Below are 18,163 nucleotides of genomic sequence, written 5' to 3'. Positions count from 1 at the left end.
CTCAGTGTAAAACGTCTCAGTGTAAACTACAAAAACAATCATTTGTGAAAACGGTGACGTCATGCGCATGCGTATTGCGTTCAATCTAAAGGTGCGTAGTGTTTCTTTACAAAGTAACATCGCCAACTACTGGCCTGGCATGACTAATACAGCGATTTAAGTCGTTTTCATAGATCCGTGTGAGTGGGGATCGTTTTGACATTGTTGTCGTCTGTACGAAAAAACGCAAAGAAAAAAACGTTTCCGTTTTTAGTGCATCATTGTCGTGTAAACGTACCCTTAGAATAATCTGAATGATATCATACACTGGTGTAGATGCTTATATAGTTTTCATTAAAGTTATTTTTATAGTTATCGTTATTGGAGTTGGAATGCTTTTGCAAAATAAAATACAATTTTATTTTATTTACATAAAATTTAATTGAATTAAAAATATATATTTTGAATACACGTATAGAGTAGATGCTCAATCCTCTCATTTGAAAGACTTTTTTTTTGTATTTCACTTTTAAATGTACACACTGTAAACCCGAATAAGTTAGCAGAACTCAAAAAATTGAAATTCAAAGTTTAAGTAAGCAGAACTTGCAGATTTTAAGTTTGTACTTAAACATTTCAAGTTAAGAACAATTAAAATCAGATTACACTATTTCATACATTTAACTTATAACCTCCATGTAATCTCAATGTGAACACTTTTATTATTATTAACTTATAGTTTTAACAAGCTAGTTTGCTAACATACTACTATGTTATCATGCTAACAACAGTATACAGCACTTGCTGCATGAGAGCAACAATATAAAGATTGTATTTGCTCTCAAATCAAGCCACATGCACCACTTGTCACCATGATGGTAACTATCCTAAAACCAACATTAACAGAAATCTTCTAAATTAGCATAACAAAACATTAATCAATACTCAATCTCCCACTTAACATTAATCTTGCACAAAAAAAACCCCATTATATTACACTTAATTTTAGCATTTACTCTCCCATTCAAGTGCCATCGGCAAAGCATGCTGGGAAATAGACATCCCAGCCGTTTCAGTTAAACTTAAGTTTGTTTAAATTAAAATAAATCATTTCATAAAACTCAAAACAATGAAACAGTTCAGTTTACTTAAAATATATCAGTTCTGTGAACTTGAAAGAAAAAGAAAGTGCTAAATACTCATAAAAGTTAATTTGACTGAACTAATTAGTTTAATTTAAGTTTGTCCTACTCAAACCAATTAATTATTTTGAGCGTTAGGGTTTACAGTGCATGAATGTCTCTGTTAAACTCACAATGATCTTGATTTTAACATGAATTATGAATTATTGAGGTATTTTTATCATGCAAATGAACATGCAATGTCAGGGGGCGTTTACATGACACCTTTTTCAAATAAAAACATTATGGCCGTTCATTAACACGACAAGGGTGTTTTTGGGGCCTAAAAACGCAAACTTTTGAAAAAGTGTTTCAAAGTGCACTTTTTGTCTCCGTGTAAAACGTTTCTGTGTAAAGTACAAAAAAGTGAATATGTGTCTATAGGCGCAAAGTGACATCGCCAACTATGGCCTGGCAGCACAATACAGAGTTTTTAGTCATTTTCGTGGATCTGTATGAACAAGGATCATTTTGGCAACATTGTCATCTGTATACGAAACTTTTCAAAAATGCAAAGGAAAAACTTTTCCATTTTTAGTACATCGTTGTTGTGTCAATGTTCCCTTAATCAATACATTTTACTCAATAAACCTGTGGAAACATTTGACTTTAAAAAATAAGAGTCAGTTCTGTTATTAGTGAGCCAAATAATGTAACTAATCGAATTATTGCCAGTCAAGTTCCAAAGTGTGGAAAGAAACAGATGAAAACTTTAATTATTCACTCGATCAATATTAGTAGTAAAAGTAATGTTGCTGTTGTTGTTTCATCAACTAGGATATCTAACCAAATGCTAGTAAACCTTACATTGTTTTGGTCAATGGTGCAGCAGGCCTCCAAACAATAGGAGAAAAGCTGCTCTTTGAGATTCAGCAGCCTTTTATTTCAGAATGGGTCACAAGAGTTGTCCTATTGTTCCTGATGCATTGTGGTGGAAAGAAGCAAAACAAAACACTGCCCTCCATTGCCTTTGTCCTAAAGCTCCACACTGCATCCATGCTCTGTGTCACGATAATGGAGTTTGAGAAAGGAAATGTTCTTTAAACCAAGAAAGATGCTGTTGGAGTGTTAGAAATGTTGTTAGGCTATAGTATTGTAAGCTGCCTTTTTTTTTTTCTTTTTTTTTTTTTTTTTACAGATAGGCTACATGACCAGCTGGTTATCCCAAATGTGTACAATTTATTTAGGAAGGGAGTGAGTACAATAAGAAAGTTCAAACAGCATGCAGAGCTTAGCATATCACTAAAAATGCCCTATAAATCAATCCCAGGTAAATATAACTAATATAATGTCAGATTTTCATGCATAGAAAACATTCTAGCCAGTGAAACGGCCTTCATTGCATTGAAGAACTAGATTTGTTTAATCATGATTACATAAAATGCTGAGAACTAGTATTTGGACTTAACTCTTGGAAGAGGATCTGATCATTTTAATTAAACCCAACAGAAAAAAAAAAAAAAAAGATAAAATGACTTTCTGGAAATGTCAATTGATTCCAAAAATTATTTTCAAGAGAACAACATGTTTACAGCATGATCTTGATAATATCTCTCAAATATTTACTGCTGGCAGTAGGACATAACAAAATTGCAAATCAGGCTTTAAAACAGGTTTCTGAGCCAGTAGTGAATTAAACAAGCACTCAAAATCCGCATTAATAGTGACTGTAAGCAATTGAGCAGAGAAAAATACATACGCATGTGCCTCTTATGTAAGAATAAATCCGGTTGGTTGAAGTCGACAAGCATATTTGAATATCGCATGCTATTGGGCAACAGGCCGGCGAGCAGTCAGAGGGGGCGGGGAGTCGGAGTAACCGAACGCCAGTCAATGTAGCAAATGTATTTGGCTTTGGGAAGTCCGAGTCTTTAAGCGAATCGGTTCGTTCAAACGATTCGTGGCAATGGACATACTCAAAGGAATAGATTCGCCAACTCATTTGAATCAAAACTCAGAAGTAGCCTATTGCTAGAAGAGGTCTCCGCGAGAAATGTTACGGTTTCTCTTTGAACTAAAAAAGATATTTAAGTTATGCATAATAGACATAGCCTACTATTGAGTGTCACTATATTGATTGGGCTACAAAGGTTGTGTGTTGTTCATGTCACCCCCTGGCAAACTTAGTATGGAATCATAAGTATTTATTTACATTACATTAATTGTAAGGCTACTGTTGTAAAATCAGCAAATCTTCAAACAGTGTAAGAACCTTTCTCTGTTATTTTTAGTTTATTTAAGATGTTTTGGCTAAGTTACCGTTTATGTTGTAGTGGGCTAGTGGTATTTTGGCGCCTACTGTAGTTACCATGGTAAACTGTTGTGAGTGCCATGCCATGTGTCTTCAACTTCCAAGATTTTTCAGTGGAGAGATTTATCGGTTCAAACGGATCAATAAAAAGAACCGATTCAAAAAACGACTCGTTCGCGAATCGGACATCACTAGTAACTGTCGCGCCGCCAACTGGAAGAAACCGAGATCAAACTGTTCGCTTTCAAATCGTTGATACATACGTGCGCTGCGTTTTAAACGCTAGTCATTCTTCGCGTCCGTATCAGCTAGATTCGGTGATTTCTGTGTGTTTTTCTTTCATCATGAAGCTGTTTATTTGGCTGTGGAGTGCTGTAAATAATATTCTGTCGATAGATTGAAAATCGTTTTCAACGCATCGGATCTTTGGATATTATTCGCGTGTTTGGCAGAGAAACGATGCATTATGATTCATGGTCATCTAATAACTGGAACAGGTAGGTGTCTTACTAACCCCCCCTCTCTTTTACTATTGTTGGCGACTGTTGTCATGTAAGAAATTTGGAAACACAAAGGAAAGTGAAGATGATGATTGGATGAGCGGAGGACATTCAGATCGAGATGATGGTTTTATGATTGTTTACAATCCACATTAATCTACGGAATGATAGTTCTCACGCCTGTTATCAAACACCCTGCATGTATTCAAACAGAAGATTTTCATATCATGACAGCACATGGTGTTAAATCGGGAGTAACCAGTACCCACTCTACTAATTTAGTCTGAAATAGCTACCACAGATCTCTCCATAGAAACACATGGTGTGCAGAGGACTGGACTCGAAATGAGATGGTAACGTTAGTTAGGGCAGTACGTCAGATGACAACCATTCGCTGGTAAACTGTACACTGTATTTTCATGATTTATCACAACTTTTTACCTTTTGTCAAATCAACTTAGATGATTAATGTGGTTCAGATAACAATATATATATTTTTGAGTTTCTATTTATTAAACCAATCTCCTTCATTTGTATTAACTCGCTTTTTTATTTTTATTTAAATGAACTTAAGGCAACCAGGTAACTTACTTTTTTAAGTTAAACCAACACTTTTTTAAAAGTGTAGTGTTCAAAGCTGGTCAAATCATAATTCTGCTTTATCATCTCAATAATATATTGTGACAATGTCAGATTATCTCGTATATTTACTAACCAAAGATGTTTTGTTTTCTACCCTGCTCTGTTTTACCTTGCTCTGTAGTTTACCTGACTCTACTGTATATTTTCATTCTCAGTTGTGCTTTATACTTATCTTTATACTCTATATTTCATTCTATTTTATCTATTGGTAAACATCATTGGAAAAAGTTCTAGCTAAGAGAATGAGAAAACCTTCAACTCTGTCTGTTGTGCTCTACTCTACAATATTCATACAGTATATATGTGGGCTCTATTCAACTCTATTCTACTGTTCCATAATGGCCATTTTAGGAAGGCCTGTTGTGTTGGTGGCTTTGACAGGGGACAATCATCATACTGTATTTGTCCTACATTGTGTCCTCTCAAGTAACCTTTCTTTGGCCGCAGGACTTCACATTGGGCGGGCATGAAGAGATCGGACGGTGTGGATTAGATCATTGGGATTATAGCACTTTGATTTCTCTCATCTCAATGTTGGGCTCCAGAGGACCTCTGCCTTTGTGCTCTGAAATGAAATAATGGCGACGTGTTGGGCTGCGTCAACGCACCACGATGACAAGAAAAATCCAGCAGCGTCGTCAGTTTGCGAGGTAAATCATTTCATTGTTTTAAGAGAGTGAAAGCACAATAAAAGTGACAGTAAGGCCTACACCTTCTGCAGCTCAAGATGGGACAAGTGCTTTAGTCAGACACACTTGCAGTGCTGGCGGGACGTCCGTAAACTGAACTACTTATTTTATTGGCTTGCCATGTTAATATATCGTTTTGATGGTGATCTGTTCAAACCTTTGTTTTGTTATGCAGTTCAGTTTATAAAGAAATTTATGAAGAAAATTAATATGACAACCACGTACAGGCCAGTAATATTGATAAATAATATATTTACATTGTAATTTTTTTCAGAAGTATTCTTTGAAACATCTGATATCATTACAAATTTGATACCAAACAACAATAAAATATTTTTATAGATTGTGGTCTCATAACAGTATTATGTTCCTGGAAACAGCCGCTGACTGTTTATATTGAGACTGCAATCATTAAATGAAGTAGCTTAGGCCTAATTGTTTTATTTGGCAAGCAAGGCCCTTACTTATCTAATCTCAGTAATGTTGTATGGCTGCAAATGCATAATGTCACTCTTCAGAATACTAGAGCAATGTCGGATTGTGCGTGTCCTCTGACATGCAGTCAGGCTCTCAGTGATGATGTAACACCGCATGTCAGAGGAATATAACACAGTTCTGCCAAACGCATGCTTGGATTAACCAAGTAATGGCAAAACCAGTGTGTGTGTGTGTGTGTGTGTGTGTAATCTCCTTACAGAGTAGGCTCAGGGTCTGTGGGTACAGAAGGTCGGTGGGCACAGTAGTTTTCAAACATGTCGACAGATCACTCAGTGTGTCAAGAGGGATTCAGTATTTATAATCTGCGTGTGTTTGTTTCTTAAATGCTGCCAGTTGTCGAAAGAAATTGTTTATTTGGAATCATTACTTTGAAGGATCAGTGCATTTCTTCAAAACTGCAGTACATTTTTTTGAAGTAACAGAAGAAGAAATGGTGCAGTGTTTTAAAGGAACGTGCATTTCTTTAAAATGACAGTGCTTTTTTTGCATGTTATATTTTGTTTGCATTCAGCTTTTTGATGAAAACATCATTCATTTTGTCTGAACTTTAAAGTGTTTACAGACTTATTTTTGAATAATATCATCTGAAACTCTTAAAGGGATAGTTCACCCAAAAAAGAAAATTCTGTCATTAATTACTCGGCCTCAGTCATGTCGTTCCAAACTCGTAAGACTTTCATTCATCTTCATAACACAAATGAAGATCTTTTTTGATGAAATCTGAGAGCTTTCTTTCCCTATATAAACAGCTCTACAACAACCACTTTGACACTTCAAAAAGTTCATAAAGAGATCCTAAAAGTAATCCATATGATTTGAGCGGTTTAGTCCAAATTTTCTGAAGAGACTTTCTCACTTTATATGATAAACAGATTGAATTTAGGATTTTATTTACTCAAATTATGAAATAATTTTCATTTTTTGGTGAACTATCCCTTTAAAAACATCAAGGGTCCGTTAACGCAGAACACGTTTTTGCATTCCACTTTGCTGGATTTCTGTTGTTTTTCAATGTAAACATGCGCTAGACGGTCATGTTTGACCATTGCACTTGCTTCTGGGCATTCTAAAAATGTGGCGCTGAAGTTAAAGGGGTCATATGATGCTTTTTAAAGTACTTATTTCCTTTTCCTTTGGTGTGTAATGTATCTGTTTGTGTGTGTGTAAGATCTGCAAAGTTACGAAGCTCATAGTGTCCCACAAATCGATTTATTCTATCAGAGACCACTGCTCTAGACCTGCCTAAAAAGCCTTGATCGAAGTCCAGATATTACTTCCTCAAACGTCCACGTCACAGTGTGAAATACTAGCACAATGCCCGCCCAAAGGCAACCACATTCTAGTGTTGTCGTCATGTCGCGGAGACGCTTGTGGATGGGAAAGTATACCTTTTGTTTGGCCATCCAAAAACATATGAAACGTAGAATCAGTGGTTGAGATTTATTTATAATGCTGTTATAAATAGTTCCGATCGATCTGCCTGATCATCCACATTTCCAGAATCTGACATTGGCTCGATCTAATATGGTAATAGCAATGCCAAATTGCTTTAGAAGCCATGGAAGCTGAAGCTTGCGACCATGGTAAGGGGCGTTACATTTGCGACACTAGCTTGAGGTGTTTGGCCAATCACAACACACTGGGTGAGTTGGCCAATCAGAGCGCTCTAGGCTTTTCAGAAAGAGGGGCTTTGTTGAAATCAGCGCGTTTCAGACGGACTGGGAATACAGTAATACAGTATGCGAAAAAATTATGTGTTTTTGAGCATTATAGCATGTTCACCTTCTATTACACCCAATAAACAAAATAATGAACTTTTAAAATAGCATCATACGACCCTTTTAAAAGTAGTTACTATACCTTGACTTGCGTCTTGTGTTTTTAAATGCAAAAAAAACATACATGTGACATTAGTTTTGTACTTTGTTCACAAGCACTTCCTCTTAATCACTAATTACGATGGTGTGGCACAGTTTTTGGGAACTGGTTGTCTCAGTCCAGTGCTCAGTCCTCACTGCTACCTAGTTATAAAGTTAAACAGTAACTGAAGTTCTCAGCAGGTGTGTGAAATGTCCCCAGCAGATTCATAAAAAAGTGCCTTGAGCTAACAGCATCTGGGCTTCAGTAAGCATCATTACACTACCACCAGTACAATATAGTTGGGGATTACATTTTAAACAGTGTGATTTACTTCAATACAAATAATATTTGTTATATTTCTGTGATATACAGACAGTAGCTCTGTTTCAAAACCTACAGGTCTAACTTACTTTTTAAAGCTACCTTCTATCTATGGTTGAGGAGATTCCCCCTTCAATGTAAAGCGTTTTGAGTGCAAAGAAAAGCGCTATATAAAATGTAACGAATTATCTATGGCAGCATCCTAAACATTCTGGAAACTCACAAGTGACTGATTTGAACACCTCTACATAGCAGCGACTCCTCTCAACACGTAGATATTATGAATCACATGGGACTCGTGACTCTTGACGTTTGACATTAGCATGTTACTAAGCTAACATCGCCATTCTCTAAAATACTAAATAAATAAACTTGTTGTGTACATAAAACTGAAATAAGTACATTGAGTACATACGAACATAAGTACATGCAAGGTTTTTGTTTGCTTAATCAACATTTCTTGACTTATTGACTCTTGCAATTATTTACTGCACTCATTGCAGTGCATTCTGGGATTGCCTCATTGTAAAAGATCCATGCGGTGCTGTCTTTTATCAAAAAACTCACTTCGAATTAAGTCTCATCCTTTTTCAGTTTCATATTGGCAACACAACTTTTGCTGTCTTGGTAGGCAGCCACCCAGCTAATGTTGTGGAAAGGTTTTTGTTCAAGTTATGAAGAAATATTCTTCCAGTAACGTTATCTGGAATTTAGTAATGTTCTCAAAAAGTTGGCACAAAAACATTATACATCGTTCATGGAACATTTTTAACTGAAACGGTTAGAAAGATTTACAATGTAACATTTTTAAATGTTACTAATTGTTTCAGAACGTTCAGAGAACATTCAAAAGTAATGTTCCCATTATGTTTGTAAAATTATAAAATGGAATAAAAAAAAAAAGACGTTTTGAACGTTCAGAGAACATTCAGATGTAACGTTTTTATAACTTAACGGAAACGTTAGCAAAACATAATTAAAACATATTTTGTTATCTTGCCTATAGTTTTTGATACCATTTTTCCTTTGCAGAGTAAAGAAAATGAAATGCAGTAGCATTATATCTGTCTAGTCAAATATAGTGCCACTGGCAAAACTAAACATTACAGTGTGTAATTGCTTTGTTTATATGCATGAAAGAGTGATGTGATTCATTATCCACACATTCGGTGTCCCTCATGGGTAATTGTTGGGTCCAGTTTTGTTCACGTCTGTGATGAAGCTTGTTTAATTCATTAACACGCTGAAATCCTCCACTTGCTGTTTATCATGAGTTAAACCAGTGTTCTATCTCCATAACATCACCCCCAAGACACACATAAAGAGTAACTGCGATTAGGGTTCATATATAGTATACATCAGTGCCTTTTGTAGAGCATGGACAGGTGCTTGACTCAATACCTGCCCCAGTCTCTCCTGACACCTAATAGACGCCCCCCATCCCGGTGGTCTCAGGTGGGCCCGTTATTCTGTCCCGTCTAGTTCTCCAAGTCTAATGAGGGCGTCTCTCCCTGTCTGCCTCTCTCTCTTTGTGTCTCCCTCCCTCGGTCGCCCTGCCCCCTGTGAGGACGCCAGTGCCATGGAGGGTAATTAAAGCCCAGCTGCTCCTCGCTTTTACACCTCCACTCTCTATCTCTCATACACACACACACACACACACTCTGGTGTTCCCCTGATGAGGTCACCTTGTGGAGGTTCTGAATTCTCTGTGTCTCTTGTAAAGCATGTTGCAAAGTAAATCTGATCGTGAAGTCAGCAAGAAATTAAAATGTACTTACACATAACCATTTACTGTATAAGTTTGGGATCAGGAAGATGTTTTTAAAACAAGTCATTAATGCTTAATAAAGCTGTAATTATTTGATAAAAAAAAAAGCCTGACTGTTTTCTATTTTTCAATTTTTTTTAAATACAATTTATTCCTGTGATGACAAAGCTGATTTTTCAGTATTACTAAGCATTCTAATATGCTGATTTGCTGCTTAAGAAACATTTCTTATTATTATCAATGTTGAAAACAGTTGTGCTGATTCTTTGATCATTTCAAAGGAGAGCCGCTTATTATTTTTTTGTTTTTTACTGTCTCTTTTTAATCAATGTAATGCATCTCTGCTGAATAAAACATACTGATCTTAAAGTTTTGAATGGTAGTGTATGAGAAGCCAAATAAATCAATCATTATTTGGTCATATTGTGATTATCTGCACCAACCGATAACATTACCGATGAATCTCAATCAGCTTAATTAAATTGTAGCTTCTGTCATGTAAAGCCTATATATCATTGTGTCGGTCATAAGCCACCCGGCATTTTCCATTACAAAAATACAAATAATTTGCACATAAACTGACCACTGCATTAGCATAACTTGCAACACCTCTAAAATATATTTTTTTAGCTGATGTTAACAATACTCTTAACCATGATTCTGATATTTACCACTCACTTTTCATGATTCAGTCAATTACTGATGAAAAAATGTAATTCCCAACCTACATTTTCATTCAGAAATACATCAGATTATAGACTTGACTTTAACAAAACCCTGATTATTTGTGAATTGTTTGCTCAAATCATTAAGCAATTGAGCCCTTTTGTAGATGTTGTGGAGACGCCCTTTACAAACTCATCTTTTAGATCTGACTGTTGTCTCATTGAATCCAATGGACCAAACCATAATCCAGTGTTGACGGGGATGTTCCTGTGTTCTGTTCTGTCTCATAGAGCTTTCAGTTGGCACTTCAGCCCTCCACCCGCACATTCTGTTTCCATATGCATTGATTTCTGTTGTCTGTTCAGAAAAAGAGAGAGAGAGAGTGTTAAATGCTGGCTGTCAGTGTGTGTGTGTGTGTGGAATCACCCCTGTTTTCAGTCTATACAGTCTCTCCCTTTCATGTGAATGTGTTTCTGTGTGCTTGCCTTTGGCTTGCCCTCTATTCTAACATATTTGGGAAACGCTCTGTTCGTTGCTCTGCACAAAATTGTGTGACATTTAGGGGCGGATTCACTAAAAATAGACTGTGTCACTGATATTGTACTTTATTTGCATTTTGTGTCGTTTTAGCACCTGGTTTTAAGGAATTATGCAAATCAAGTAATGCCGTAAACACCCACAAAATCACTGCTGAGCGCAATATGCACAGGGCAGTTCCCTATTTCTTTCTGCCATTGTGGTTTGTATGCTGGTATTTCTACCAGAATTCATTGGTCACCTAGCTTCACGTCTTCAGCCTAGACCAGCCTGAAAACGTCTTGCTGGTCTGGTCTTTTTCATTCAGCAGGGCTTTAGTGAAAGCACACTAATATCTGAAATAGTAAGATCTAAATTGTATAGATGCTTTGATCTCTAATCCAATAGATTTCCTTAAACCCAGTGTTCCAGTTCTTGGCCTGAATCCACGCTAGAGATGGATTTTCTGTCAATAAAACCTCTCAGAGCTCCAGTCTTCCTTTGGGAAACATCAGGAATGTCTTATTTAAGGGCTGCTCCTGATGATACATGGCAGCCACTTATCCGATTCCCAGTTATCATCATTCAGTCAAGCCTTTGGACTGCTTATTATGAGTTAGTATAGGTGTTGCTAAGATTCTTTTGTCCATCATCGGAAAAGGAAAATTATTGTTAATGCTCATTTTATCTGGAATCTCCGCCACTGTAGGTTAAATTCACAGTGGATTTACATTAGACATACTCCATTTTTTTATGTCATAATGAGCAGCCATCAGTTTGTTGTGTAAGCCTGTAGTCAGAAAGGAGACCAATAATCTATAGTAAATGACTCAAGTCTGATGCCTCTCTCTCTTATTACTACCACTTATTGGATGGGTAGATTGAGTATGTTTCTCAGTGGGAATTGTGTCTAGTGAGGCAGTATTGGTGTATATTACACATGCCCAGAGCACATCTGTGTTAAGTTGTTGCCACCTGGTCTGATGTGCAGTGAAACACATGGATACTGCTCATGTTTGGATGTCACACACACTGTGACTGTGACAGTAGTCTTGTTCTCTCTTAACTAGTTCAGCATGGTAATCATATTCTCTAACAAAATAGACCAAACTGTTTAGCACAGTTATTGTTAATATATAGGTTAGGTTAGGTTACTTTTATTGTACCCGTAGGTAAATTTGTTTTACAGTGCAATGACTATGGCATCCAATACAAAAACACACAAACACAGAACACTCCACAACACATAGGGACAAATAAGTAAATACTCATACTGAGTAAAGTGCTCTCAAAACATTAAATGTGGTCTTTGTAAAAGAACCTAAAAAAGAACCTAAAAACAAACAACAACAAAAAAAAAAAAAAAAGAAAAAAAAAAAAAATTTAAACTAAAAACAGATAAAAATCATAAAACCCTAGTACAACATTTCTGAGAACCACCTCTACACTTTGTTAATCATATTAATCGCATTTGGTACGAAGCTGCTCTTATATCTTTTCGTTCTACACCTTGGGACTTTATACCTCCTCGCAGACGGCAATAACTGAAACTCACTGTGCAGGGGGTGAGAGTCATCATCTAAGATTGAGAAGGCCATCCTTTGTAACTGTTTGGTATACAGGGATGCCACTCCTGGTTTAGACTCACCTATCAAACGACCAGACCATTTTACTATCTGGTCTAACTGATTTTTTGCCTTTATAGATATATGACCATACCATACTACAGTGGAGAAGGACAACACAGATTCAATAAAAGCATGATAAAACATTTTCATTATTGTTCGGTCAAGATTAAACACAGATAATTTCCTTAGGCAATACAAACGCTGGTGCCCCTTTTTGCACAGAGCCTCACAATTCTTTTCAAAATTCAGTTTCTCATCAATAATAGTGCCAAGGTATTTGTATGATTGTACATACTCTATTGTTTGGCCTTTAATTGAGGTAGGTTCACTTGGATGAGTACTTTTCCTAAAATCAATGATCATATCCTTGGTCTTTGATATATTAAGCTGTAAGTAAGATTCCTCACACCAATTGACAAAATCCTCAATAATTGGGCCATGTGAGGTCTCATTCTCCTTAAGAAAACTCAAAATAACTGTATAAAATAACAATATATCTCTGAATAAAAAATAAAAAATAAAATTACTGTAAACTGTTTGACCTGGATCTCATTTAAATTTTTAGATCTTATTCATTTATGTTTTTTTATTGTTTTACAAGAGGAACAAAACCTTTAATAATTATGGTATACAAATATTTTTGTTTTAAATATAAATACATTTGAAATAAATTCTAATTTAATATTACTGAATCAACATGTCTACATTAGGATACACCAACTAAAGTAATTTTTAATCATTTTAATTTTTAATCACATTAGGTAAAAATACAGTAACTCCTTAAGGTACCAACTGCTTACTTTACATTTTCACAATGTATTTGAGACTTGGTTATCATGGTAAATATTTGTAAACATTACACAGTAGATAAGAAAGGGTCAGCTCAAGTAATAGGTTTGAAGTATGCTGTAATTCTTTCTTCTTCCTTCCTTGATTAACTTAACCAACACTCTATATGAATGAAGAGACTCTTGTTAGCAATATTGTTTTCCACACAAAATCTATGGAATGCTGTCTGTGACCATGAGACTTCCTGTCAGCGAATGGATGCCATATTCCTCTGTCACTTTCATTTTCATGAGATTTCATTTGGTTAGCTGAATTTAATCTTGATAGCATCTGAATGCTCCACATAGCTTTAGTATTCATATCCTGACCACAGGCGTCAATGTACAGGGTGGGCCATTTATATGGATACACCGTAATAACATGGGAATGGTTGGTGATATTAAAGTCCTGTTTGTGGCACATTAGTATATGTGAGGGGGAAAACTCCTCAAGATGGGTGGTGACCATGACATATACTAATGTGCCACAAACAGGACTTTAATATCACCAACCATTCCCATGTTATTACGGTGTATCCATATAAATGGCCCACCCTGTACATTAGAATAGTTTGCCTGTGCATGTTTCACACATATTTGTCTTTATCATGACCAGATTATTTTGTTATTTCAATGACTTTGTTTTGTGTGGTTATTTACATCTGCATGGACACTTCTAGATCGAAGCAGAAAATGTCTCTCTCTCCTGTTAGTGTTAACTCATTGCAAGTCTGCATAATGAATGAATGAACTACTGAGGGAATAAATACTTTACCCTTTGTGTCTCATGTTGCTGAATTTTGACTTTGACTGTGATTTGCCCAGGATGTTACTAGAGCAAAATCCTAATCAACCAATTCGATTTAATGGAGAAAGGGTTTGGTTTAGGGCAAGGGTCAGGCTTGAACTGATTTTAGGGGTTATTAACGCTTTAGGGTTAGGGTTGCGGGTAGCAAGTATATGTTATTCATGGACTGTCTGGTGCATACAGGACACCAAAAAGGACACAGCTAGCTGCAAACACCAGTTCAAATCTGACAGAGTCGGTGCAACAGTACCTAGAAACAATTATTTTCTTTTTTTTAAGATTCTGGGCTGGACCAATGAGTGATTGGGGAAGAACTAATTAGTGCATTTGCTGAAGTTTGCCAGGTCTCCTCCTGTCTAAGTGGCTGGTTTCCGACAAAAAAGCTGTTTGACAGAAATGTTGTTCCAGTACCAACAAAAGATCCAGAAACGGGTCACAATCACCTACTGCAGATAACCAGAATTTCACAAAATATGGTCCACGCTGGGTACAGCTGACTTTAGTTCAGCCAGTGTAGGATGGTGTGGTGTAGTGTTTGTAAGCTGTTAGTGTTTATGTCTTTCTCAGGACACATTAATAGCTGTATCCCATCGCCTGAATCATTTTCCATCTGAACTCAGGAGTCATGTGATGAGTTTGTGTCACATCAGCCAACGCCTGAATTGGCTAGCCACACGTCATTTATGTTTTTTTTTAATCCTGTGATTTGGCAGGCAATCATTGATTTGTTCTTTTGATGTGTGCATTCAGAGCTTCACTACCGGTATTGATTTCATCTGATTGGCCCCTGGGCTGGTCGAAAGGGGTCAGAATATGAGGTTGTGAACCCTAGACTGATCCATTCTCTGTTAAAGGGGGAGATTCACAGTTCATTAATGATAGAACTGTGAGGGTTGATTTATTTATCTTTTTAGGGATCAGACCATGGTTCGCAATACAGTAAGACCAGGGTTAACTGTGTTTAGTTTCTTTACTTGGTTGTTCCTTTGCCTGTTATATCACGTCCAAGAAGGTTGCAACACTTTGGGGTATGTTTCAGTGTTTGTGTTGGTTCTCGCAGTGCCCAGAGGAAACACTGTACCCAATGGATTTAGTTTTTTTTTTAGTGTACAAGAATGATGTGTTTCTCCAGCATGTGTTTATACAGCACTACATATGAGGCCCTGGTGTTCCAAGCCTGCACATTGGGAGTCTGGCCCAACTGACCCGCACAACATGAGTGTGTATGTAGCCCTGACCTGCCCAGAGATCCTTCATGTGTGGCTTCATCAATCTGCTCCACATCTTCATGTAATCTTCCCCATCTACGCTTTGAATTTCATGTTGCTGCAGCCTTTTATTGCAATCCAGCATAAATGTTATGCAGAGCCAAGAATAACCTAACACAGTTGTCGGTCTCTGGTGCATTGCTCTGGTTTACCTCGCTCAGGCTTGACCTAGTATCCCAAAGCCTTTCTGAAAAGCCTCTCCATGGTAGTGCATGTCCACTGAACCCATCCTTCTAAACAGCTTCTATTCAGCACTCCCGCTTTCATTTAGCTTTAGACTCTGATGTGGTTCTGGCTGCCAACTCCTTCCATCTGATTGACAGTTGGCATTTGGATGTTATTAAAATTGCATGTGTGGAACCAATCTGCTGACAGTTGGATTCCTTTTGTGGTTGGTGCATTTCTGAGCCAAGATCTGCAAAATCCAGCCAGATTCACCTTGGCCCCATTTTGCTACTTTGGATAACACAGATATAGTGTTTACAGTATCATAACATCTGTCAGATGTGAGATTCCCCTTGATCATAGCAATTTGCTTCTATGTGTTTCTAAGAAGCAACATACTTAAGATTCATAAGAGATAAAGGAACTAAATTTATACCACTACAGTGCTAAGGTACATGTGATAGGACAGGGGTGTACAATCCTATTCCTGGAGGGCCACTGTTCTGCAGAGTTTAGCTTCAATTACAATTAAACACACCTGAACTAGGTAATCAAGGTCCCCAGGCTTACAATAAGCAAATGAGTTGGGGTAATTTGGTGCCAAACTCTAGATGGACGTTGGTCATCCAGGAGCAGGATTAGACACCCCTGTGCTAGGGTGTCCTGAGAGGTTCTTAGTGCACAGTTAGAATATTCGAAGTATTCGCTATGGAGTTGCTAGGTGGTTTCAGTGATGTTTTGGGTGGTTGATAGGTTGTTGTTTACTGGCCCAAGTCAATGCCCCCAATTTCCCGCCCAAAAAATTAATTGGCACCCTCCTTCTAAATATTATTTTGTCCTCTGGGATTTTTTTATTTTTTTATTTTATTTTGCTGTATAAAAACAGTGTAAGTGTTTATTCAAAACCCTAACCATAAGTATGAGCACTATTTACAGCGATGTTTGCTTTACCAAATATTTGCAAGTCAATAATAAAATAGCCCCAAGTAGTACATGTTGTACACAGTTCAGCCAATTCAGTTCTGAAAGCATATTCACACACTTGCCATAGTCTCGTGACACATTCAATGACATGCAAATGTCCAGTTTTGTTTCAACCTCATTCTTCTGTTTCTGCGATGCGTGAGAGTATCACAGTGTTTCTTTAAAGCAGTAGCGAATTTCGAGTTCCTCGGGATGTGTTTTGTCTTTTGCAGTCTTGTCTCCTCCATCGAGGGGTTAAGCCTGCTGCGGCAGTGCTACGGCAGTGCTACCTGACTCAGCACTGCGAGAAGACGAACAGATGGGGTGATTGAGTGGTAGAGCGAACAAGAGGGAGAGACTGATTACTCTTAAATACTGAGCACTGGATACAAGCCTCCTTGTTGGTGTCATCACCTTCTTCTTATTTGGAGACCTCTCTTTGGATCATTGTAGTAGAACTTGCGGACGTCTGGGTGGATTTCTTGTGTTTTGGTGTTCGAATACATTATTAATCCAGCACTAATGAGCTGTGGAAAGGATGCGTTTAGCTGATGGAGTGCCTGCTGGGCACACAGATGGGCTCAGACGCAACGCTCTCACTTCCTCACACCCCCCATCACCTTTGTGCCAGGAGCAGGCTCCAAGGGACCGACTGGAGAGTCAAGCGATAAAAGCACAGGTGGACGCGGGGGTGCCGTCTGTATCAGGACTAATGCCATGGCTCATCTAAGAGTTCTGGACTGCATGATCAGCCACAAATGGAGTCGGATATGTGACCTTTACTGTGCTTTTAATAGTCAGGTCTGTGCAGCCTTACTCCATGCATGAAATGCAATTTAGTGTGCATGTCTTTTTAAAATGCACAGTATCTCAAGTCAAAGAGTCACATTGTTCTGCAGATATGCATAGTTCCTTTTGACCCTGGCAGCCCTCTCTGTCTTATCTCATGGAAATGCGTGTCTGATACCAAGAATAACTTGGTGTATTCCTGCTGCGTGGGAATGCAGAACTGGTTGTATGGGAGGTCTGATTTCACAGAGCACTCGTGACTGATCTCTAGTGTTTTGTCGATTTGTTATTTATTATTTATTTCTGTATTTTCCATTCAGGTGAATGTCTATATAATGTGCACTTAGTAGAATTGGCTTGATGGCTAGAAATACAAATGATGAAACCTTTAAAACAAAAATTTGTCTGAAATATTGAGGCTTCTAATAAATCAAAATGATTTATTGTTATCAATGTCATTATATTTATCAGTTACTTTTAAGGAAAGAAAACTAAATAATCTAAAGAGCATAGTCAGAGTGAAAGCAGATGAAATATAAGACTACTTCTGTAACACTTAGCCTATTACCTTAGTAACTATAATCAATGACAATGCTTTTCACACCCCTAAATAGCAGCACATTTCATTCAGTACTAAAATATGAAACATTATGGTTGGTGTTGTTTTATATTTTGTTTCCTTCTTTGATACTGGTAACTGTAAAACCCTAGCACACAACTGGTGCAGGTTTCTTATGTGTGTGTGTGTGTGTGCATATATCTCTGGCTTCTTTTCAAAGTTAATTTGGCACGCAGTTCATAGACAGACAAGTGAGAGACTGTAATCATTGTCCAGCTCTGTCTT

The 18,163-nt window shown here is 37.3% G+C and overlaps 1 protein-coding gene and 1 long non-coding RNA gene across 2 annotated transcripts in view; one reads left to right on the top strand and one right to left on the bottom strand.

Moving 5' to 3' along the window:
- Positions 1 to 18,163, bottom strand: part of LOC309509977 — a 961,882-nt gene that overhangs the window by 483,624 nt on the left and 460,095 nt on the right. The window lies entirely within an intron of this gene.
- arhgap21a (Rho GTPase activating protein 21a) overlaps positions 3,609 to 18,163 on the top strand; it is a 104,575-nt gene continuing 90,020 nt past the window's right edge. Inside the window, exons 1-2 of the mRNA XM_082184959.1 lie at positions 3,609 to 3,908; positions 5,001 to 5,203. Of these exons, the coding sequence (XP_082041085.1) occupies positions 5,132 to 5,203 (72 nt within the window). The 5' untranslated portion in view covers positions 3,609 to 3,908; positions 5,001 to 5,131. The remainder of the gene's footprint in view (positions 3,909 to 5,000; positions 5,204 to 18,163) is intronic.

This window comes from Leuciscus leuciscus (assembly GCF_965113295.1).
Source record: "Leuciscus leuciscus genome assembly, chromosome: 11".
Classification (NCBI taxonomy): Eukaryota; Metazoa; Chordata; class Actinopteri; order Cypriniformes; family Leuciscidae; genus Leuciscus; species Leuciscus leuciscus.
This window is presented reverse-complemented; position numbering and strand designations above follow the sequence as displayed.